Source organism: Bufo gargarizans, chromosome 11 (genome assembly GCF_014858855.1).
Source record: "Bufo gargarizans isolate SCDJY-AF-19 chromosome 11, ASM1485885v1, whole genome shotgun sequence".
NCBI classification, from domain to species: Eukaryota; Metazoa; Chordata; class Amphibia; order Anura; family Bufonidae; genus Bufo; species Bufo gargarizans.
In genome coordinates, this window is record NC_058090.1 from 5,331,121 (window position 1) to 5,355,870 (window position 24,750).

The 24,750-nt window shown below is 42.7% G+C and overlaps 1 protein-coding gene across 2 annotated transcripts in view; it reads right to left on the reverse strand.

The window, feature by feature from the left end:
• The window catches only part of MDGA2 (MAM domain containing glycosylphosphatidylinositol anchor 2), a 431,166-nt gene that overhangs the window by 72,967 nt on the left and 333,449 nt on the right, over positions 1–24,750 (reverse strand). For both annotated transcript variants that reach the window (XM_044272149.1, XM_044272148.1), the window contains exon 8: positions 9,020–9,313. In XM_044272149.1, the coding sequence (XP_044128084.1) occupies positions 9,020–9,313 (294 nt within the window). The remainder of the gene's footprint in view (positions 1–9,019; positions 9,314–24,750) is intronic.

The window sequence follows — 24,750 nt, forward strand, 5'->3', positions numbered from 1 at the left end:
TGCTATATATAGGTTCAAGATATCCCACATGGAGCGCAGTCGAACCAATTCCAACCCATAACACGCTTTCTAATGGCTTATTTATTTTAGTCCTGTTTGAGGAACCCTGCTGCGCCCGTACTGAAACGTTCTCCAAATGAAAGTAGGAAGATAATTACTCAAGGTTGCATTTAGTACCCCTGCTGTATCTACAGTGGAGAATACAAAGCCATAAAACCATTCTGCAGTATATGGAAACATCATATAATACAGTGTGGAGTATAGAAACCGCATAGGAACATGTCCATACAAAGCTCATCATCAACTTCTAATATTAGTATGGTATATTCTTAAAGGGAATGTATCATCTATGAGAATGCATCGATATTAATTTATTAATAAAACCACAATATTGATACTTTTTTTTCTGATTGTATATTTTAAAAATTCTACTTCCTGTAGATGATTATGAGGGTGGCCATTTTGTCTGAGCTGCTGTATACGGCATTCAGAGGTTTGCTTTAAGGGAGTCAAATGGACCATAGGAACCTGTAGTCTAGAGATAACTCTAACTTCTAAAAGAGAGTGTTGTGGGGATGCTCTGGGACCTGTTTAGAGGTCATTGTGCAGGGAGGGGGAGCAGGTAAGCGGTGACATCATCAAATTGTGAATTGTGTGTTATGTATGTATCGGTGCCTGCCTGTGATGATAATGAGATGACTGATAAGTGATTTCTACAGGGAAGTATTAGACTATTGTCAGGCTCAGGGGAAACCCTGGATTTGAGGATTTGCAAAAATTGTGTTTAACATAAAAACTTGACTTAGACAGTAGGTAATTTTCTGATGACGCATCCCCTTTAAGATTGGTGACCCAAATGCTTCTCTTGGTGGGTTCTTTCTGAAAAGGAAGACAAACCTTCCAGGGGATGACATTTCTCCAATAGCACCAGTAAGACGTTGTTGCTCACAATCTATCTATAATATATTTTGGAGTATGGAAGCAAACCAGAGAAAAGCCACAAAAACATCACCTTTGGTCAGACTCGAACCCAGGCCACTAGTGCCGTAAGGCTCCAGTGCTAACCACTGAGCCACCATACTGCCTGACCATGTTTTAGAGTAACACTGGACTATCCTTAGAGCAGTCCATTAATACATGCCCACAGAAGGACCTGGAGGTCCACATGACCAGTAGAATGATGAAGCAGTGGTCCATGTGTCTGGTACTGCACCTTGCCTCCAGGGAGGATGATTGGAATAAGCTGTAGAACCGAATACAGGGGCGCAGTGGGTGCGGACAGAGCTCCCCAATGAGCACAGCAACCTCTGCTAATGGACAGGGTATCTGGGGTGAGAACAACACTGACCACACACAGTCCATCCCAAGCATAGGACACCAGTTAACTCCAGCAATGCTGGGTGAAACTGGTTGTTAGATATCTGATGGAACATTATGACTGGGCATAACTAAATGATCAGCAAAGTGAATGAGATATTCTGCAGGTTAAGTTCCTGTCTGTAGAGCTTCTGGGGACCGATATAATTTGTTGTGCTTTCGCTTCGTTCTTTAGTATGTTATGGCTGGGTGGTGCAGCCTGCAATCATCCACACGTCATGTAGAACGTGCCGACTCCGCTTACCTCTCGGGAATTGATTCCATTCATTATTAAACTCAATACACATACAACTTGCAGACGTCAATGACGTGTTAAGTGGCTGCAGTTGTTCTGCTCGGCTAGCATCTACAGTTGAGGTGTATTTGGTGCTTTTTGGGTGAAAATAACAGAAAAACTTTGCCCTGTCATTAAAAAACAATGCAAAAAGATACATAAAAAGGCACAAAAATACAGTTAAAACATCACAAGTCGACATACCCTTACCAATCTGCTGCGCTGTATGACAAATTCACAATTTTGTCTTGAAAGAGGTGGCTTAAGGGTATAAATTACACTACTCAAAAAGTAAGGAAAATTTGGTGTATCAGTGAAAATCAGGATGAACCTAAAATGCTCTCTAACCTTCACTGGTGAACTTAAAGGGAACCTGTCATCCACTTTATGCTGACGTCACTGAGGGCAGCATAAAACAGTGACAGACATGCTGATGTCAGCGCTGTGTCACTCATGAGATAAAAGTAAGTGGCTGCCGAGAACCAGCATCAAAATCATTACAGCCCAGGCCTTGAGAAGAGTCAAATCTACTGAAGAGTCCTGGTTCTTCATAATCTCCTGCTCCCGTCCATCTGCTGATGATTGGCCGTTCTCTCCTAGAGAGAAAGGGAGACAACTAGGTAGAAGACTGTCAGTCATCAGCAGGTGGGCGGGAGAGCAGAAATTTATGGATATCCATGACTCTTCTCAGGAGGTCGTGACTCTTTTCCAGAACCAGTCTGCAATGATTATGATGTTGGTTCTCGGAAACCACTTACATTTAACTTTTAAATGACAGACCGCTGAAATCAACTCTCCTGTCTCTACTTTATTCTGTCATTAGTATGGGCAGCATAAAGTTGTTGACAGGTTCCCTTTAATGTGACTATCTCTAAACTTCTGAGTGCACACGTCAAAATGTTCAATGTCTCAGTACTTTGTGCACAACTTGCTGTTCTCTAACAAGGAGCTTAACAGCAAAATTCACAACAGGTGTTTGATCCATGAATTGCCCAATAAATGTCCTGGTTCAATTAGAATTAGTATTAAACAGTCCTCCTCATCATGCTGCTCACATTTTGACATCATGAGACCAAGACGACATTTATGTCTCTATGTATTCCTATGACACCTCTATGACACCATTAACAAGATTACCTTCATTTCAATTTACATCATGTACCTTTCTAACAGGTCAGGGAACAAATATTTTTGTAGGAGTGGTACTTTAATTACTACTGTATTATTTTTTTACATAATTGGCTGCTTACGCTAGGGCATCATTTTAAGCTTCTGCAAGTTCAGTTTTGCATTGGACAAGGCCAGCTAGAGATTAAGACAGAGAGGAAACATCTGCAGAGGTTATGGGCATGCAAGCATTGTGCACACCGCTAAGGTTGGTCAAGGGAATTCTGTAAATGGGTATTGGCAAACAGGGCACAGGCACCCCTAGCGGTGCTAAAGCCTGGTATACAAGTGACTGGTGCAACCCCCATGAGCACCAGGCAGGGCATGCTGTGAGAGGGGTATCTTCTTTCGACCCATATCATTGAAGCTGGCATCTTGGACATGACCTGACCTTAGACATCAAAGAGAGACTGTTTTCTGCTACCATTCTGTTGAGTACAGGTCCCTTTATCTGGGATGACACAGCAAGCGATTGTCTGAAAGGCAAAGTGTTCCTTTCCGGCAATCGTCTGCTCGTCAGTCGAGGAGACACATTTATATGGAGTGATCTCCTCCACAGTATAGACAGCAGTGATCACTAGCACCATCGCTCATCCCCATGCAGATTTTTGTGTCCCCACAAATGATCTGTAACCCGATGAACGAGCATTTCACTAGTTCGTCTGGTAATCGGCATCACCTTTTTTACACCGCCAAATAATTGCTAACGAGCGCTCCTATGAATGCTTGTTAACGATTATCTGGCAGATTCTCGGCCCCTGTAAAATGCCCTTTAGAGACTGTGCCCCTGAAGAGTGACAGAACCACCAAGCTGTGTACGTCCTCTAGAGACTGCATCTATTATGCCTGTGTGCCACTTACAGTGACAGTAACCTGTAAGAGTGTTGTGCCTCCGTGTGATGAACCAACCATTTTGGTTTTCTTTGAGAAGTGTCTGTGGGACATAGTACTACCCCTTACCAGCAGGTTACCAAACCACGGATCAGGAACCTACTTTCTGGCCTCTTCAATATATGACAATTATGGCTGTGGCGGAAATATCCTTGCCACTGGGTTTTGGAGGGGCCTGTTTGCCAGCCTTTTGCCCCAGGATTATGGCCCATATACTAAAAAATTGAAGGAGAAAGTGGACCGGCCGCACAGCCTAAATCTGTGGAACTGTTTTGGGCAGGAAAGTCATGCTTGCGGTCGGTCAAATGTGGCTTTCATGGAATTTGGGAACCCCTGCTCTGATCTGGGTGATTTCTGGACATGTTGTTCACCCAGATCAGAGCTTTCTAGGGATGTATAATTTATAGAAATATGTGGGGCTTTGGGGTGTTTTCTGTGTTTTGGGAAAAAAAAATGTTTTCTGCCTGTGAGCGATTAAGTTAGCCCATTCTGTTTTTTTATTGTATCACAGGCAGAGACCATTGTGTTTGTTAATTATATCACAGGCAGAGCCCATTGTGTTTGGTAATTGTATCACAGGCAGAGCCCATTGTGTTTGGTAATTGTATCACAGACAGAGCCCATTGTGTTTGGTAATTGTATCACAGGCAGAGCCCATTGTGTTTGTTAATTGTATCACAGGCAGAGCCCATTGTGTTTGTTAATTGTATCACAGACAGAGCCCATTGTGTTTGGTAATTGTATCACAGACAGAGCCCATTGTGTTTGGTAATTGTATCACAGGCAGAGCCCATTGTGTTTGTTAATTGTATCACAGGCAGAGCCCATTGTGTTTGTTAATTGTATCAATTGGGCAGGAAAGTCATGCTTGCGGTCGGTCAAATGTGGCTTTCATGGAATTTGGGAACCCCTGCTCGGATCTGGGTGATTTCTGGACATGTTGTTCACCCAGATCAGAGCTTTCTAGGGATGTATAATTTATAGAAATATGTGGGGCTTTGGGGTGTTTTCTGTGTTTTGGGAAAAAAAAAATGTTTTCTGCCTGTGAGCGATTAAGTTAGCCCATTCTGTTTTTTAATTGTATCACAGGCAGAGACCATTGTGTTTGTTAATTATATCACAGGCAGAGCCCATTGTGTTTGGTAATTGTATCACAGGCAGAGCCCATTGTGTTTGGTAATTGTATCACAGACAGAGCCCATTGTGTTTGGTAATTGTATCACAGGCAGAGCCCATTGTGTTTGTTAATTGTATCACAGGCAGAGCCCATTGTGTTTGTTAATTGTATCACAGACAGAGCCCATTGTGTTTGGTAATTGTATCACAGACAGAGCCCATTGTGTTTGGTAATTGTATCACAGGCAGAGCCCATTGTGTTTGTTAATTGTATCACAGGCAGAGCCCATTGTGTTTGTTAATTGTATCACAGACAGAGGGGGGGTTGTGTACAATTACTGGGAGTGTTTCCATACTGTAAATGCATGTGATTGGCTAATGTAAAAACTGTCTCAGTCTTCGACAAGGTCCACAGGGGAGTGTCCCTTGCTGGAAGACCTGTATAAAAGGCTGACATGTAGCCCCATTAAAGTGTTCTTGTTTTACCCTCAATAAAGAGCCTCGTCTCATGTGTGTGGGGAAAAGTCTGCATCTACACTGGGGAATGCTATACGCTGTATACTCCCCGGCTATAATCCCTGAGCTCTTTTAAGAGCTTGTTCCTGCATCGCTCTCTAAAGGAAGAGAGGTTCACCCACTGGAGCCTGGAAGCTTTGTCGTAGGTCCAGGGTGGGTAGAAGACGGCGAGATCCCAACCAAGCTGTGGAGGTTTGTGGGGTCGGCAGTGCTTACAGTGTCAAGTGGAGTGCTTGGAGCCCTCGGGAAGCACTAGGAGCATTTATCAACGGAGGTACCCAGTCGGGGTGCCAGGAGATCCGTTACAATGGCCATCAATAAAAAATGAAATCTGAATATAACAAATGCTTATGTAGAATAATATAGAAAAAAACTGTAATAACTATTAATTTACCGTAAAGTTTTAGGTATATGCCATATAATCCTGGATTAATCCGGGGGCTTTAATTAATGTTTAGAGCAAAAAGAAAAAAAATTGCATAATTATAATAAATCTATTCAACGGGTGGATTGCGGTTTCTTGGACTTTGTTTAGTGAACGGCGCTGATGCAGCAAATATCAGTGTGGCAGAAAAATAATCTCTTGGTGCTAATTGACTGTGACATAGGTAGAGACATGGAACGATCTAAGCACGAACTTTCAGATAGGTTACTGTTCGCTAATTATGCTGTAGGGAGTTAAAGAGAGTCATTCTTCAAGCCATTGTTTGCTAAAAAGCTAGAACTGTAGAAGAACAAAGGAAGATGCGAAAAGTAAAAAAATAGTCGTGTACTTGTGTACATGCACGTGCAGACTCCAGTATGTGGGAAAAACTAAAAGGGAGCTAAGAAGAAGGATTGGGGATCATTTAGGAGATATAAGACATAAAAGAGACACAACTATCTCCAGACATATACAGCACTTCCATGAAGGAAATGAAAAATCATTGAGGTTCTGTGAAATTGAAGTTGTACGTCCCTCACCAAAAGGAGGCAGAGTGGACTCACAGACCAAAAACGGGGAGCCCACTAGGCCTCAATGAGGTGTTATCTTTTGGATGTTTTATATGATTGTTCGCTGTATCCATATACCTGTGAGTAATGGACATTATGTATAAATTACATCTAGACCTGTCAGAAAGTAAATGTATCAGACCGAAAAAGGTCAAACAATATTAATCAAGTCATAGGTGAAGAAGGGTATCCAGATAGGGCGTATCTTGATTTTTAGAAACTAATAGCCCATATCTCTCTAATCACCTGGTTCTCCATTTAAATGACCGCTGATCCCATTCTAATATACCCTAATATAGTATAATCTACCCTGACAATATTTTTGGCTTCAGGTGTTTTTTTTAAATATATCTATAATCATTAAATTGACTTCAACATGGTTTATGAACTATAAACTATAGATTATAACCCAGTGATTATTCAGTAAGTTCACCATTATCAAAAGTGGCCACCGAACATCATTTTGGGTGGACAAAAAACTCCCTGTGCGCAATCGCCAGGGAGTTACATAGAATCTTATTCAAATGAACCACGCAGGCGCCGAATACAGTCAGGTCCATAAATATTGGGACATGGACACAGTTCTAACAGTTTTGGCTCTATACACCACCACAATGGATCTGAAATGAAACAGGACAATATGTGCTTTACCTGCAGACTGTCAGCTTTACCTGCAGACTGTCAGCTTTACCTGCAGACTGTCAGCTGTAATTTGAGGGGATTTACATTCAGATCAGGTGAACGGTGCAGGAATTACAGCAGTTTGCATATGTGCCTCCCACTTGTTAAGGGACCAGAAGTAATGGGACAATTGTCTTCTCGGCTGTCCCATGGCCGGTGTGTGTTATTCCCTCATTATCCCAATTACAATGAGCAGATAAAAGGTCCAGAGGTCATCTCCAGTCTGCTATCTGCATTTGGAATCTGTTGCTGTCAACTCTCAAGATGAGATCCAAAGAGCTGTCACCATCAGTGAAGCCATCATTAGGCTGAAAAACCACAACAAACCCATCAGAGAGATAGCAAAAACATCAGGCCTGGCCAAAACAACTGGAACATTCTTAAAAAGAAGGAACGCACCGGTGAGCTCAGCAACACCAGAAGACCCTGAAGACCACGGAAAACAACTGTGTTGGATGACTGAAGAATTATTTCCCTGGTGAAGAAAACACCCTTCACAACAGTTGGCCATATCAAGGACACTCTCCAGGAGGTAGGTGTATGTGTGTCAAAGTCAACAATCAGGAGAAGACTTCACCAGAGTGACTACAGAGGGTTCACTACAAGATGGAAACCATTGGTGAGCCTCAAAAACAGGAAGGCCAGATTAGAGTTTGCCAAACGACATCTAAAAAAGCCTTCACAGTTCTGGAACAACATCCTATGGACAGATAAGACCAAGACCAACTTGTACCAGAGTGATGGGAAGAGAAGAGTATGGAGAAGGGAAGGAGCTGCTCATGGTCCTAAGCATACCACCTCATCAGTGAAGCATGGTGGTGGTAGTGTCATGGCGTGGGCATGTATGGCGGCCAATGGAACTGCTTCTCTTGTGTTTATTGATGATGTGACTGCTGACAAAAGCAGCAGGATGGACTCTGAAGGGTTTCGGGCAATATTATCTGCTCATATTCAGCCAAATGCTTCAGAACTCATTGGACAGCGCTTCACAGTGCAGATGGACAACGACCCGAAGCATACTGCAAAAGCAACCAAAGGGTGTAAGGGAAAGAAGTGGAATGTTCTGCAATGGCCGAGTCAATCCCCGGACCTGGATCCGATTGAGTATTTCACTTGCTGAAGACAAAATTGAAGGGAAAATGCCCCAATGGGTGATTCTTCTGCATTTGGGCGGGAAACCTCTCCGGTTTTAGGCAAGACCTAATAGAACTAACAGGGATATATCTCCCCCCCCCCCTTTTTTTCCTATCTTCTTCTTAGAAAAGGGGTAAAAATATTGCCTAAACCTTTGGATCCTATTTACAGCAGACGAATCTACAACTAAGGTCCACGGATCCAAAAGGAATTTTCATCAAACACGTCCCTCCGGCCTAAGACCCAGATCCACCACATCAGCCTGAAGGAAATGTACATCAAACCGTGAGTGGTTACAAAAATTCAGTGTTGAAAGATACATTATTATATGGTGATTGCGGTGCCATGTGCCGATAAATGCCTGTTTATTTGCCAGATAAGTAATTGCAGTCATCTACAACATTTATCTATTCGTGGGACTTATTTTAGAAAATACCTAATATAAAAGTTACGTTTTAAGTAGGTTAATTCTCCAGTGATAAACAGTTGATACCCACCTACACAAATGCATTCAGTATTACTGTGAACTCTGGCCATGTACATTAGATAGACGTCGGCCATACCTGCCGGTCTGCTTTGACCTTTGGACTCATTACTGGACCCACAAGAGCCTCCCCGACTACAGTTTTGGGTAAATCAATGAGGAACATGCTCACTAGAACCAGACACAACAAGTAACACGTAAAAGATAAATTCTAATCTAGTTCATAAAAAACATCATTGCTGAAGGTTTTATACGCCGGATCGTAACTTTTTCCCCTTTACTTCAGGGATGTATCACTTTTTACCTAATCAGAGTTGACAGTTATTTCTTCACAGCAATGTAAACCTAGTAAAAAAATAATCTCGGTCGTGACCCTTTGTACTCACATTGTACAATCAGCTGAACCAAAGCTTCTCTGGGCTTGACATTAAATCCATTGTATTGACTTGTCTGACACCTGTAGGTTCCCGTCATATCTCGGGAGACATTGACTATCCTTAATATTCCATCATAGCTCTCCATCTGCATGGATCCATCCGGCATTGGCACTTCTTTGTCCGCTCTGGACCACATGATAATGGGCTTGGGCTTCCCAGACACTTGGCACTGCAGTTCGATGGTATCTCCTTCTCTGGCCACCATCGGGGACTTGCCTTTTGGAACTGTGAGATTTGGTGGAACTAAAAGAGAAAAAAATAAAAATATGAAGTCAACGTATAAACAAGAATACTTCACATTGTACATATTGTATGGAGGCAACACATGGAACCTGTTCTCTGGGGCAATGCCTTGTTCTTTGGCTTGTTCCTTTGAATACTGGACGGAACTGTGCATCGAAACGGAAAGCACAAAATGTAAAAAAAATAAGGAAAAATGTAAAGAAAAAAATCGTACTTGTAGATGTAGCAGTAACCTATAATCTAAAACCGGGGCCAGGGAACTGCTCTGCCTATGAATCTACAATGTAATATTGTAGAACATGTCTATCTTCCAGGGGTGGATTGACCCTTTGGGGTTTAGAGCAGAACCAGAGGACCTATGTCCATTGGGAACCCACAGCATTTGGTTAATTAGAGGACTAGTTAAAGTGAAGGCTAGTATTAACCAAAACCAAATGCATCTGCGCTGTAGTGCTTCCGTGGGGTTCCGTGCCTCCGTTTTGCACCGCATCTGTGTCCGCATCTGTGATGCGGGGAGCACACGGCCGGTGCCCGCATATTGCGGATCCGCTGTTTGCAGGTCGCAAAACGGCTGTGTGCATGAGGCCTTATTCTCTGGGCAGCCGCTGTCCACCAGTCTATGACCCCCATTCACATTGCCCATGTTATAAAAATGTTTTAAAAATGTATAATATTTTCTCTAAAAGAAAAGTATCCAATGAAATAATAGACAGACTTGATACCAGGTACTTACAATATGATTTTAACCATATATTATTTTTTAAATTAACTATATGAATTTTTTTATATTACTATAAAATATAAATATTATATATTTATTATATTAATTTGCACCTTGAATCATTGAGATCATTGACGAGCAGCTATTTAACATTTTATGTGATTTTTTTAATGGAATCCTAAAGCTTTGGACAACAGTTTAATTTAAAAGGAAAAAAAAAAATGTAATATATGTGTTTTCTGAATGGAGCCGCTAAGTTATTATTAGACTTTTGCCTTAAGCATTTGTTATGTACAAAAAGTGATGGGTCAGTGACTGGAAAATCAGCTGGTGCTCGAGCGAAGGTTTCGTGCCGAGGAGTCTTCATGTATATAATCAGCACAGGAGTTTCTTGGCAGGCGCCTCGTGTAGCTGCTCCGGTCCTGTCTCTCCCAGCAGGTGCTGCTGCTGTATAACTATTTCACGCTCACGGACCGCACACAAGCCGATAACATGTAACCGGCCGCCGCATATATGTGATCACAAAAAGTGCAGAAAAGATTTATAAAGATGTGAAATAACATAAAGCATCACATGATCGCAGATATAATAAAGTAAAGGGGCTGTCGGGGATTTTAATTTCCCTATAAGCAGAAAACAGCAGAAAGTAGAATAAAATAACCATTACTTAATCGCTAAGTCCAGCCCCGCTATAGCGTTCACCTGAATTGTAGGTCACGTCATCGGGACCACTGGAGTGACGGCACTGCGCTGGAGCGGAGGGGGATTTAAGGCTTAGTTCACACTTCAGTTATTTGGTCACTTATTTCCATCAGTTATTATAAGCCAGAACCAGAAGTGAAGCCTCCACAGAGATCAGGTATAATGGAAAGATCTGCACCTCTTCTGTGTTTTTGACCCGCACCCGGTTTTGGCGCTGTGTGACATCCGTATTGCATCGTATTTTTATTTTTTTTGCAGATCCTTTGTATCAGTGTCTATCCTTGTCCACAAAATGGACCAGAAAAGGACATGTTCTATCTTTTTTGTGGAGCAGCCAATGGAATGCACACAGTAATTTCCGTTTTATTGCAGACCCATTGAAGTGAATGGTTCCACATATGGGTCGCAAAAAAATCGGAATGGACACAGGAAAAAGATATGGTCGTGTGAATGCGCCTCAGGGCCCCATGCACACGGGTGTTGGTCGACCGTTCCCCAGTGCAAGGGCAACATCCGTGCATATTCCGCAGACGGATCCAGACCCATTCAACTTTAAATGGGTCCGTGATCCGTCCGCACTGCAATAAAATAGAACACAAGTGAATGGGTTCACAACGGTGATGCGGGGTGCACATGGCCGGTGCCCCGGGCAACAGCCCGAAGGCTGAGTTCACCGTTTAGCTTTCCGTTCTTCTGATCCGTCAGAAGAAGAGAATAAAACACAGATCTTGTTGCATCCGTTGTCATCCATTTGAACTATTTCTGTCTGAGATACGTTTTTTTAAGTACTGCATGCAGGATTTTGTTTGAAATGTTTTTTTTTTCTGTTTGTTCTTGGAAAATTTGAATAAAAAATGATTTGGTAAAAAAAAAAAAAATCGTATCTCAGATGGAAATGGCTCAAACGGATGACAACTGATGCAACAGGATCGTTTTTTTTTCCAGTTTTTTTTTTTCTGACCAGAAGAACGGAAAGCTAATCGGTGATGTGAACCTAGTCTAACCAAATAACTGAAGTGTGAACTTGGCCGTACAGGGAAGTAATGGTTGCTTTAGTTTGTGCCGTATTCTTCTCTTAGGAAACCCTTTATATATTTTTTGAGATTTTTACACTGCGTAAATTAAAATAAAAAAATAAAAACAAATAGCCTAAAGTTTTAAAGGGTGTCCTGTCCAGTAAAATGTTTTTTTTTTTTTTTTTTTTTTTTTAAAAAGGGTCAGAATTGAGATGAGTGAATTAATTCTAAGCAAATTGAATTTGATCAAAATTTTGTGTAAAATCAAGTTGCAAATACGACCTAAAAAAAATTTGCTGATTCGAATTAGACACATTTAAGACTAGAGACACATGCCCAAATTTTCTGTCCAACTGGAGAACTTTCAATTCAGGTAGAATCGATTCAGACCTGAATAAAATTGGCCGAATTGAACCTCAATGGAATTTTGAGAGATTCCATCATCTTTAGTTAGAACGGTATAAAAAATAGAAATAATACACGCCCCGCTTCTGCTGCTCCCGTTCTATCGCCTCCTGGGTCCCCGGTGGTTTCCACTTCCTGGTCCCTCTGGAGACACAGGAAATGGCCGCTCAGCCAATCACTGACTTAGATGAGTCCCTGCTGAATCCAGTGATTGGCTGAGCAGCCACTTCCTGTGTGTTTTGATAAGGAACAAGGGGGTAGACCCAGCAGGAAGTGAAGGAACGGGAGCAGCGGGCGAGGTATCACTTTTTTTGCATTTTTTTTTTATCATTCTGACAACCCGCGTATGATTTCTTAAAATTTTCGAGTAAATTGTATGATATTTCTTTCCTAGAAAGATGAAACACATACAAGGCACGTTCCAGTACAGGTATATGTGACTTGTATCTGATTACATAGTAATTTTAGATTTTTTAGGTCTCTATACTTGATTCCATGATAAGTTTACAGCCTCCACTGACATTACATTACAGCGACTTATTCCATCATACATTTTTCCCCCATTCACCATTTTTAAAAAAATGTAAAAACTATTTTTGCTCCTGTTTTCTTTCTGTTTAGGTAACCCAAGAATAAACTATCATAAAGGAAATTAGCATTTTTTGAGACGAGACGTGTTCTGCGTTACTATCCTCATGCAGGCAAGGAATGCGAGCGCAGTGATGTCTGGTCTTTATTGCAGACGTGGATATTTCTCATTAGGTACAGAGCAGTTTCGGAAGATCTCGTTCGGTATCTGCGTTGCCCTTTCAGAGAATATTACCATAAATAGCGCTGGCCTTTACGAGGCTGGCATTTTCTCTAAACCTGAGGTCAGGAACAGACAGAAATAGTAGAGTTCTATGAGCTTTAGTGGTAGACACAATCTCCCGTCTACCAGTGTCACCATGCTCTTTTTGACTGGGGGGGGGGGGCAGTTTTTGGTATATTTATACAATAGTTTTCTTGTGGCTATGACTGTTCAGACCACAGCAAGTGCACAATAGACTTATTTGCAGTTAAGGAACCATTTGATGTGCTTTTATTTAGATCTTCCGTATGTGATATTTCAGACAGAGATCTTCTTCAGGGTGCAGCGCCAGCGCATTCATGTCAATGGGATTGAGCTGCAGTTCCATACACAGCCACTACTGTCTACATGGCGCTGTGCCTGGGTAAATGATGATAGGGGGTCAACAATATTAAAATTCTGGAAACCCCCTTAAAGGACTTCCAAAAACAACTGTAATACTGAACCTTGTGGAACGGATCTGTAATATGACATCTAGTGAGGAGAGAAGTATTGGAAAATTAAATTCAGCTGTTTCACCAAATTTTTGAAAAAAATTTGCATTGTGACGAGTTAATTTCTCACGAAGCGCATTTCTTTGTAAGTAGAGGGTGCAATGACAGGGAGCGGATGAAGTGAGTATGATTTTTTTTTAATTTACCGACATTCAGGGGAATTTTTTTTTTTTTTACCGCAAAGTATGAGGAAGTTCGGCTTTGTGGCGAATCACATTTTCCCTGAAATTTGGATGGAATTCCACTTCATGGACTTCCATGGAGATTTTTTCTAGTGACCGATTCGACATTGTACTGGACGACTGAAGCATCCAGAGCCTAACCCTGCAACACAACTCCCCCAAACATGAAAACTCTGTATAAGTGAGAGTAAACGTGAAGGCATCCATTAATGCAGTAAAGACAACATAAAAATTCAACAGTAACGCTCACTCAATCCATTAGTCAAAAGGTTAGGGCAGGTTAATTGATTCTAAAAAGTATCTTTTACAGAGGAGGATAGAGACGGGTAGAAATGGCAGGAGTTTCCATATAAATGAAATGATCCAAAACCTTTGTGGAGGAATAGAATTATTCAAAGGCCTTTATATAATAGAAAATGAAGCAACTTTGCAAATCGCCTAACATTTTATGTATGCAGTCTCTCTGCACATCTATGTGTCTCCATGGTTACAGACTATATACAAACCCTGTGTAGTCTGATCCTGTAATTCTATTCACTTTAATTTCTGCTTCCAACATATGATAAATTAGCAAGAACTAGAGGATCAGACTACACAGAGTTTGGTTGTAGTCTGTAACCATGGAGACTCAGGTCTACACACCAGTTGTTTGTAAATATTACATATTGATCTACAAGTATATAAAGATGCACCTAGGTTTTAGAGGAGGAAAATAAGAGAAAAAAAATGTTTTATTAGACTTCAGCTCAGACCATTTTTTGGAGGATCGGATCGTGTACCCTCCGCATTTATATTTCCGTTCTGCAACCCTGCAAAAAAGATAGAACATGTCCTATTCTTGTCCATTTTTGTGTTCAAGTATAGGCATTGCTACAATGGGTCTTCAAGAAAAACAAAAAATGGATGCAACACAGACATCACACGGACGTCAACTGTATTTTTTACGGATCCGCATTTTGTGTGAATGCGCCCTTAATCAGACCTTAGCTCAGACCCCCAATGTTACTAAGACCCACGATCAGACCTCAGATCAGACCCCCAATGTTTATAACCCCCCCCATTCAGACCTCAGATCAGACCCCAATTTTTATAAGCCGCCCATTCAAATCAATTCACCTCTCCTGGATGCCCCACCACTTCTGAGATCTAGCTCTCTTCCTACCATGCTGTGCCGTGACCTGACGGGGCACAGCATGAGGTCACAGAGAGCACCGACGTCCTCACGCTGTAAGTACAGAGCCCACACGGGAAGTGCTGCAGTCACTGATCCCCAAAATGGAAGCACTTGCCCAATAAGATTACATTTTCTCACTTTGGGGGGAAAAAGTCTCAAAGGGCAAAAAATACAGAATATTCTTAGGACCAAATCAAAGACATTGACGGTCCCTGGGCAAAACATTCTCTATTGTGTTAATTCCACCATACAATGCACAAAATAGTGCCACAACGATACCTACATGACCTGACAGACCTCTACATTGCCTAAATAGTAGTGCCATACAATGACCAAATAATACTGACACATACTCCCTAAACAAGAGGGCTTATGCCCATATGACAGTCTTCTGCTCTAATTACTTGTTTCCGCCAGGCACCTATATTTGCTGTGAATTATCCTAGAGGAGAGTAGTGGCGCCCCCAGGTGGTGGACGCCCCAAAGCATTTACCCCTTTCACCCTCTCTATAATCGACACCTATAAATTTTGATGGCACAGAAAATGCAAATACAGAAGTATTAGGCCTATATTATTATTACATCTATGTAAAGAAAATAATACTATAGTTTTAATAGTTAAAAATCCATAAAAAAGAAAGCCAACGATTACATTAGTCATTTCACTGAGCAGACTTACAAAATTCTACAAATGACCTATGTTGTCCCATCGCGGCTGCATCACATTAATTCTTTACAGCCATCTGAATGCTTCAGAAGTTCTGCTGCAACTGGGACTCAGCCAGTGGCAAAACATCGCTTGGAAAAACATGAAATAGTAAAACCAACACAATCACAGAGAAACAGCAGCAAAAAAAATGCTCGGCAAAAGTAAAAATCTTATTTATTTATGAATCTATGATGAGGCGGCGTAAAAAGACACCAAAACGACAGGTCAGGAGAAGGAATGCATCCAACTAGGCTGCATTGTTTATCTTCGTTAATATATTATTATTATTATTATTATATTTTTTTACGGGTCCCTGAATTTCTGCTCTTTTTTCTCTTAGACATGCTTTTTATGAACAGCAAACCCTGTGGTTGATCACAGTACTGCACATAAATCATGGATCTGTGTTCACACTTCCTTACCGGGTGATTTTCTGGTTTTGTGTTATCCTTTTTCACTTTTGGACCTGGTGGAGCCATAACTTTTTATTTTACTTTTTTAATTTTTCCATTTACCTAGCCATATTAGGGCTTGTTTTTTTGCGGGACAAGTTGCAATTTCTAATGGCACCATTTAATATTGCCTATAATATAGTGGAAAGCAAAATACAAATGGGGTAGAATTGGAACGAAAACACAATACTGCCACAGTTTTATCGGTTATGTTTTTATGGCGTTGCCTGTGCAATAAAACTGACTGGTGCCCTTTATTCTCCGGATCAGTACGATTGCGGCAATACCACATTTTTATAGTTTTTCTTGTTTTAATACTGAAAAAAAAAAAATTTTTTCTTTTCAGCATCATATTCTGGGGAATCGGCTGTTTTGATTTTATTTTTTTCCCTTTACACCATTCGTCTTTATGGGATAAATATTTTTTATATTTTAATAGCATGGGCATTTTGGGATGTGGCAATGCCTATGATGCTTATTTTTTTTTTATTGTTTATTTTGTATTCTATGATCCCAAGGACATAACATGTAATCATCAGATTGCCATTTCTATTTGGCCATGGGATTTAAGACATTGCTAAATAGAAGATTCCATATTTTCCAATGTAGTGCTGCCCCCTGCAGGCCTACATTGAAATATACCTGTGAAAGGCTTGGTAGTCTCCGTCAGGCTGAGGCCTTTCACGACCAATGAACTGCTCCCCTGATTGACATGTAGTGAAGCTGGTCCAGACCTGGAAGCACAGCACTTCCAGGTTTCCAGCTATTATATGCTGTGTTCACATTTGACAATGGCATCTGAGGGGTCATATGTCTCTGATCGGCATTATTGCCAATCGCAGACATTAGCCCCAGGTGTTTACTGTTTAAAGACTGGACTTCCACCATACATGTAGGGTGGAGATCCGGAAAAGGGGTTAATATATGAGTATAACTTTTTTTTTTTTTTACATATCCATGAATTTCTCTTTTCTCTCTGACATTTGACATGTTTTTTTCTCAGCAGCAAACACCATGGTTAATCGTGGTACTGCAAATAAACCATGGAGCTGTGTTGAAGAAACATTTTCATGTATAACGGCCCAGATTTACTAATGTGTCCATGACCAGAATCAATCTAAAATGTGGCACAATTTGGCACAACTACAGTTTGTCCCAATATTTCCACCTCGGTCTAAAGAACCTAATATTGTGCATTTGCAGCGAGCCCAGGAGGGGAAAATGGAGGAAGAGAGTATAGAAGCTCTGGCAACGTGAGGACAGCAGCAATGATGGAGGTTGTAGTACTACTTCCCTCTGTCTATCTCTAAAGCCTCTCTGCAGAACACTAGGCAGGCAATGAGCTTCTGGGTATATGCTCTGTAATTGCTAGGATTAGCGTACCGCTCATCCTAGCAATTGGTACCGCTCATCCTAGAATTGGTGTCGCCGCTGGCCTAGGAAAAGCCGAGAGAAGGCCACTGCCTCCTCAAACAGCTAATCGACGGAGGTCCCGTGTGTCGGACCTCCGCGATCAGATACTGATGACCTATCCTGAGGATAGGTCATCAGTTAGAATGTCTTGGAAACCCCCTTTAAGAATGAGACAAGAAAGAAGCTTCAGGTGACTGTCGCTGCTACAGATAAGTGTTCAAAAGAGGTAGAAGTGGGGGGACTTAGCTTCAAGCTATTGTGCTTCAATGCAAAATATGTAATGGGCCGACCACCTACCGCATGTCATTTATAATAAAGGTGTATTCATATGTGTCAGAGGAGCCTTTGGGCCCCTGCAGACACCAGGTCCCAGGTGTGACTGTGACCTTTGCTGTATTTTCAGCTATGTAGTGGTGAACCCTCCGATGCTCCACCACCAGAGTGTGTGACCCCGGCCTTGATGTGCACCCCCAACCCCAGTGCAGCAAGCAGAGTCGATATCTCCTTGGTCAGCTATTTGAGCTTTTCTCCTGTTCTGCATTGTACTGATCTCTTAATAGAATATCAGCCAAATAGAGCATGCAAAATGGCATAAAATGTCTGCTGGGGACACATCAAAAATTCATGACCACATCGCATCAGTTGTTATTATGTACAGGTGGCCAATGCTGAGCGTCGAGCTCTCGTACCGGGACGCATTGTTGTAGACCGTGCAGAAAAAATTGATGTTATAGAGGAAAGCTTTGTCCTGTCAAAGCTAGAATAAAAATAAAGATCTCGTCCCTCTTAGATATCACCAGACAAGAGTAAAACCCCACAATGGAGCGAACCATCACTTCTGTACATTGCCCCTTCTGTATAGTGCGATACATCGATGACTAACCCCTTTCAAATATACACTGATCTGCCATAAAACCCTCGTACCAAACAAAGGAAATCCAGCCGCATGTGATTTATTAGATCACATTAAAAGCATAACATCCAAGTAGTACATCATGACCTACACTTTTAGGACAGACACATTTATCCTTAGTCATGGCATAAAACCTTTGTCTTGCCAAAACCGCTATTGACCTGTTGAAGCGCAGACTCTGTAAGACTTCTCAAGTAGAGCACAGTTCTTCAAATTAGTCCACAATTATTCCATTTTTCACAAAATTCCATTTTACCCAAATCAAATATGCTCCACATTGATCTGCTAGGACTCATATTTTATCTCTCACAAACTAGAGAAACATATAAGTCCTAGACGAAAATAGAGAGAGAACCACCCGTAAAGGACCAGAACAGAGTGTCTCAAGATAAAATTGCCCTGGTTAGCTGAGTGGCCTTGGCGGGTGCTCTTGGAGGATGTACTTTCTCATTAGGAAGACCACTTAGTATGCATGAAGAGTATTGTTGTCTATGCTGTTCTCTCTTTTTCAGGACATAAAGAAAGAAGTGCATCATGTGTAGGATTACAGAAAATCATTAAAGGATAAGAGATAATAAGCTGCTCACCTTAGGATGTTGCGCTGAGAGTCTAACACCCCGCCAGGCATTAAACAATAACAGTCTACCGCTGCACGCCTTCCTTCCAGGTCTGGGAATGGCCTGTGTCAGTACAGAGGAGATGCAAGTGAATGAAAATGGATGCGGCACTGCTGAATACCCACAAGGATGATTCCTGTAAATTAGACTTTATTTTTTGCAGAGAAACAAACAAAGTCTAATTTACAGCGATCAGCCCTTGTAAGTACTCGGCACCGACACATTCATTTTTATCCAATGGCATCTTCTCTTTCTTTCTAGGGAAACCTATATGTAAATTAAAATATCTTAATTCTTCTGGCATTAGATAGGCTTAGTGTTTTGTTTTGTTTTTGCAGGAAAGATAATTTGCAAACATCTGGGTTTCTGGGAAAGATAATTAAATTAGCTTTCCTTACAAAAAGAAAAGAACACTAAGCCTATCTGATTCCAGTACATTTAAGATATGCTAATTTTTATATATGTTTCCCAAAAATGCTAAGCAGTTTTGGCTGGGCTGCAATACTCTTCATGCATACTAAGTGGTCTCCCTAATGAGAAAGAGCACCCCCAAGGCCACTTAGCTAACTGGGGCAATATTCTTTTGAGACACTTAGTATTCTTGTCCTTTTGGAGGGAGAACTGGCTTGTACACTGGGAAATTGAGTACTTTTTCCTTGTGGAAGAAAAATTCTGAGATATATTATGTGTCGGTCTTTCTCTCTGTGTGATTCACCCACAACAAATCACGAGAAGTTTGGTAGAATCAGAATTTTTTGTGAAATTTGGGATGAATTCTGAATAAGTAGAATCAATTTGCTCATCTCAACTCTAAATATGTCCAGCAAGTAATTTTATGGCAGTTTGCTTTACAGTAGTGCTGTAGGGATCAGACCAGCTGGGCTAGCCCATGCTCATGGGTGAGTCTTGAGTGCCCATGAACCTGCAACCAGTTTTTCTTCGGCCACTTTAACCACTACATACTGGGAACACCTCACAAGACCTGCAGTTTTGGAGATAACACTGGATTAATCATTTACAATAGGCAATGCCCCAGCTCAACTCTCCCCCCTCCCTGCACAATGACCTCTGCACAGTTCACAGAGCATGCCCACAACACTCTCTGATATGTCAATAAAGTCAGCTCCAAACTACAGGTTTCTATGGTCCATATGGCTTCTGTAAAGCAAATCTCTAAATGCAGATGCCAATAGTTCAGGCAAGATGGTCACCCCCATAAACTTGTACAGAAAAAAAAAAGAGGAGCACTCAACTGATCATGACAGAAGCAGCACGAGAAAAGGAGTGTGCTGACCTTGTGGGAGGAAGTGACCGCTCTATTCACATCACACTTAGTACAAGGCTGCTTTTGATAAGTACAATATTATGAAAAGAGGAGGTGAATAGAGATATGTTGGAGGTTACCACCTAAAGATTATAGTAGATAATATTTTGGGACAGAGATCAGCAGGATTTTCACTGAAGCCGGAGGGGTATATATTGATTTTGTGGACGGCAGTGACTTGTCTGCTCATTTAATTATCCTAATGTGGAATAGTCTGATTGTGATGGGCGCGGTATAATGAACTAGAACAACTTATAGTCGATCAGTTCACTGGAATGCCTACAGCAGCAGGGGATGATTATGTTGATCTTGCAGCCTTCATCCTGAGCAGTCTAGACCGTCAGCAACAGACATCCCATGAATCAAATAAGAGGAGCTCCTTATTTTCCTCCTTTGTGTTTCTTTACTGAATACAGTAATCTCGACTTCATACTCAGTGGTGCGAATATATATCATGCTCCATGAGCTTAAGGCAATGCAGTTCCCATGGTACATTTTAAATCTCACGTGATGGATTTGTTCTTAGTGACTAGAGAAGAGCGAATCGAAGATGACGAAGTGGAATTCAATCCAGATTTCAGGAAAAATTAGATTCGCACTGAATCCGAATTTCCTCACGCTTCGTGGTAAGGAATCAAATTTTTTCCTAAAATGGCTGCTGCACGTGTTTGGAAATGGAGCAAGGAACTCTGGGAAGGCGGGATCACCCATAATGCCATGCATGCAGCCAATCAGCAGCCAGCCCAGTGATGTCACAGCCCATTAAATAGCCTCAGCCATCTTGGATTCAGCCATTTTCCAGCGTACTTAGTGCAGGGAGAGACGTCAGCAGGCGCTAGGGACAGTGCGAGGAAAGACTTTAAAACTTTTATTTTGCTGAATTAGAAGTTCAGGGAAAGGATAGGGAGGAATCATTCCACAGTATTGAAGCAGAACAGGGTTCAGTCGGGGAGGTTACAGCCTGGGGAACAGGAACAATCCTATTACACCTTGCTGCACCGACTGCGGATCCAGATTGCCAGTATACAGCTCTGTAATTCCAGCAAACCGTTCTTATTGGGGTGTAAGTGCTGTGTGATACAGGCATTAACAGGGGTTATTGCAGGGCAATATTTCTACGTCTTATTTGCCCTTGTGCGGTGCAGTTATATGTTCTAAAGCATGTTTGGCTTGTATTAGTGGAAAAAAGGGCATATTAGCCGTTGTGTGGTGAATTGAGACAATTACAGGCCTTTTTGGCGTGTATTTGTCACAAAAATAAAAAATACATTTGCCGTTCAGTGGTGAAGTTATATGTTCGAAAGCATTTTTTGCCTTGTATTAGTGGGAAAAAAGGGCTTATTAGCCGTTGTGGGGTGAAGTGAGAAAATTACAGCCTTTTTTGGAGTGTTTTAATTTCCTTTTTATTTATTTATTTGATCTAACAGTATGTCAGACAGAGAACTGCCCGGCCCTGCACAGGGGAGTGGCAGAGGCCTAAATGTTTCTGGCGCAGGCAGAGGTCGCAGCAGAGTAAGGGGCCGTGGCAGCAGGAGTCGCAGCGAGAGGCCTGAGCTCCCGGGTCATCTAGCGGTCGTGTCTTCACCAGCAACCCAGCGGTTCTTGAATGGTTGACTCGATCTTCCACTTCGTCCCAAGTGACATCAGACACCCCCAGCCAAGAGTTGGTGGCTTCGTCAGACACAACCCTTAGTTGGCATCGCCCGGGAGCAGGCCCTGTGCCCTCACCTCTCCTCAACCTGCCTCTGTCCTTTGCTGTTCCCTCAGCCAGAGAAGTATTATATGCTGTGGGCTCAGCTCCACTATACAGCGAGGACGACCTACTAGAGGACAGTCCGCAGCTACTGGCCAGCCAAGATGTGGAGGAGACATCTGCCGCTTCCTCCGCTAGGCGGGCAAGTATTGATGAGGAGAGTGGCGTGGGGGCTGGTTTTGTGAGCGGTCAGTACTCGATGATGATGATGTAGCTGATCGCACTTGGGAGCCGGGTAAATTAGGGGCTTCTTCATCGGGAGAAGAGGGTGGCAGCTTGCCCGTGAGGCAGCGGTGGAACCAGCAAGTCACTAGTGTGGCCGGGAGTCAGCAGGGTGGCAGCAGTGGGAGGTCAGGAGCCAAACGTGCCCGGGGTAGACCACCCACTTTGCAGGAGTCTACCTGCCTGGGAAATAGTGGTGCACGGGTTCACGGAATCAGCGGCGGTAGCAGTCAGTTAGTGCAGAGTGTTGGGGGTAAAATCACCTACTCGGCGGTGTGGCAGTTTTTTGTTAAGCTACCAGAGGAGGTGAACATGGCCATTTGTAGAATCTGTGAGCAGAAGGTGAAGCGTGGCCAGGGTGCCAATGTTGGAACCACAGCCCTGCATCAACATATGCAGCATCACCATATAGTGGCCTAAGAGCAACCGCTGCATCACCCAGTGGCACACATCCGTCAGTGAAGGCTGCACCACCTCAGCCAAAGGGAGCTGTCTGTCCTTCCCATCATCTGCTGGTCCTGATGCTCCTACTCCTCCTACTCCTTGTCACTTATTCCGTAAGCAATCGATCACCGAAGCGATTGTCAAGAGACAGCAGTATGCGTGCACTCATCCAACGCCGCAGAAGCTGAACGTGCTCCTGGCCAAGTTGCTGGTGCTGCAGTCCCTCCCTTTCCAAGTGGTGGACTCTGCACCTTTCAGAGAACTGATGGCTTGTGCCGAGCCGAGGTGGATAGTCCCAAGCCGTCATTTCTTTGCCAAAAAGGCAGTACCAGCCCTGCACACAAATGTAGAACAGAAGGTGGGCCAGTCCTTGAGCATGTCGGTGTCTGCTAAAGTACATGGCAGCGCCAACGTTTGGAGCTGTAACTACAGTTAGGGACAGTACATGTCCTTTGCGGCCCAGTGGGTGAATGTGGTTCCTGCACTGCCACACCAGCAACTTGGCCTGGTGACGCCGCTTCTTCCTCCATGTTGCCACGTTGTTGGTCCTGCGACAATGTCTGCCTCTGCCTCCTCATCCTCCACCGTGTCCTCAGCCTTCACTGCAGGGACAATTCACAGTGCTCCTCCAGCATACCACATGTGCAGGGCACAGCGGTGCCACGCTGTTCTGCACCTCGTTTTCCTGGGCAAATGGAGTCACACAGGGGAGGGACTGCTCTGTGTCCTTCATAAAGAAATCGAACCCTGGCTTTCTCCACGACAACTCAAAATCGGAACCATGGTGACCGACAACAAAAAGAACATGGTGTCGGCGCTGCATCAAGGAGGGCTGAGTCATAAGCCCTGCATGGCACACATGTTCAATCTGGTTGTCAAGTGGTTCCTGAAGTCTTCCACCCATCTGCAAGACATCCTAAAAATGCCCAGGAAACTTTGCATGCACTTCAGCCACTCGTACACCACCAAGCACACCCTCCTTGAGCTGCAGCGGCAGAACGGCGTCCCCCGACATAGGCTGATATGCAACGTTTCCCACTATCTGTGGATTTAATGTTCACTTGACATACTCACCCTATGAGCGTCTTTCTCTTCTTATTGCCACTATTTTTGTACACAAGTGACAGGAGAGGAGATGCAGGAGCAGCCAGAGGAGCTACAGGGTGATGAGGAAGAGGAGGCAGAGCACCCAGACACACTGTGGCAGTATGCAGTGGAGATGGAGGCAGGGAGTCCCTCCGAGTCACTTGCACAAATGGCCCGATGCGTGCTTACTTGCTTGCGTAGTGACAGACGAATTGTCACCATTCGGCAGAGGGATGACTTCTGGCTCTCCACCTTTTTGGACCGTCGCTGACGGTCCAAAATGGGGGCCTTTTTTACACCCGCTGAGAGGGAGGACAAACTGAACTACTATAGAGACATTCTATGTAGTCAGTAGGTCGCTGCCTATCTGCGCCATCTACGGCAAGTTGGAGAGTTGGCCGTCGTGCAAAAGTCCTACTTCTTTGCACATGTTTTGAAAAAGGTATGGCATTTGAGAGATTTTGCTTGCAATTCATTTCCACTAAATCAACCAAAGGGGGGTACGTAAACACTTGTCATCTTCTAGGACTAAAACTGCTTCATTGAATTCCTCTCAATTGAAAGTCGTTTGGAGCCATTTTACTACAATACATATGTATGGGGCTATTACAAGAGGCCTTTCATTCTAGATCGGCTTGTATTTTACAATCTTTTTTTAGTTGAGTAATTGTGGAACACAATAGAGCTTTCCCTCTGAAAATTTCCAATTATCCCGTTGCCTTCTGTCATTCTAAACAGCACATCAGATGTTGCCTGAAATCAATCATAGACTGAAAGACACTGAACATTCTAGCGTCGGGCCAAAGCCTCATCATCACAAATTACGTCAAACAGTTGTCAAGGCATCTTCCATCTTTGCCGAGATGCAGGTAATATTTTTGGCTGGTGAGAACCAATCCTAGACCCACGTTCCGCGAATCTTTCTATTGTGGCCCACCAAAGTCAAAATGCATGTAAATA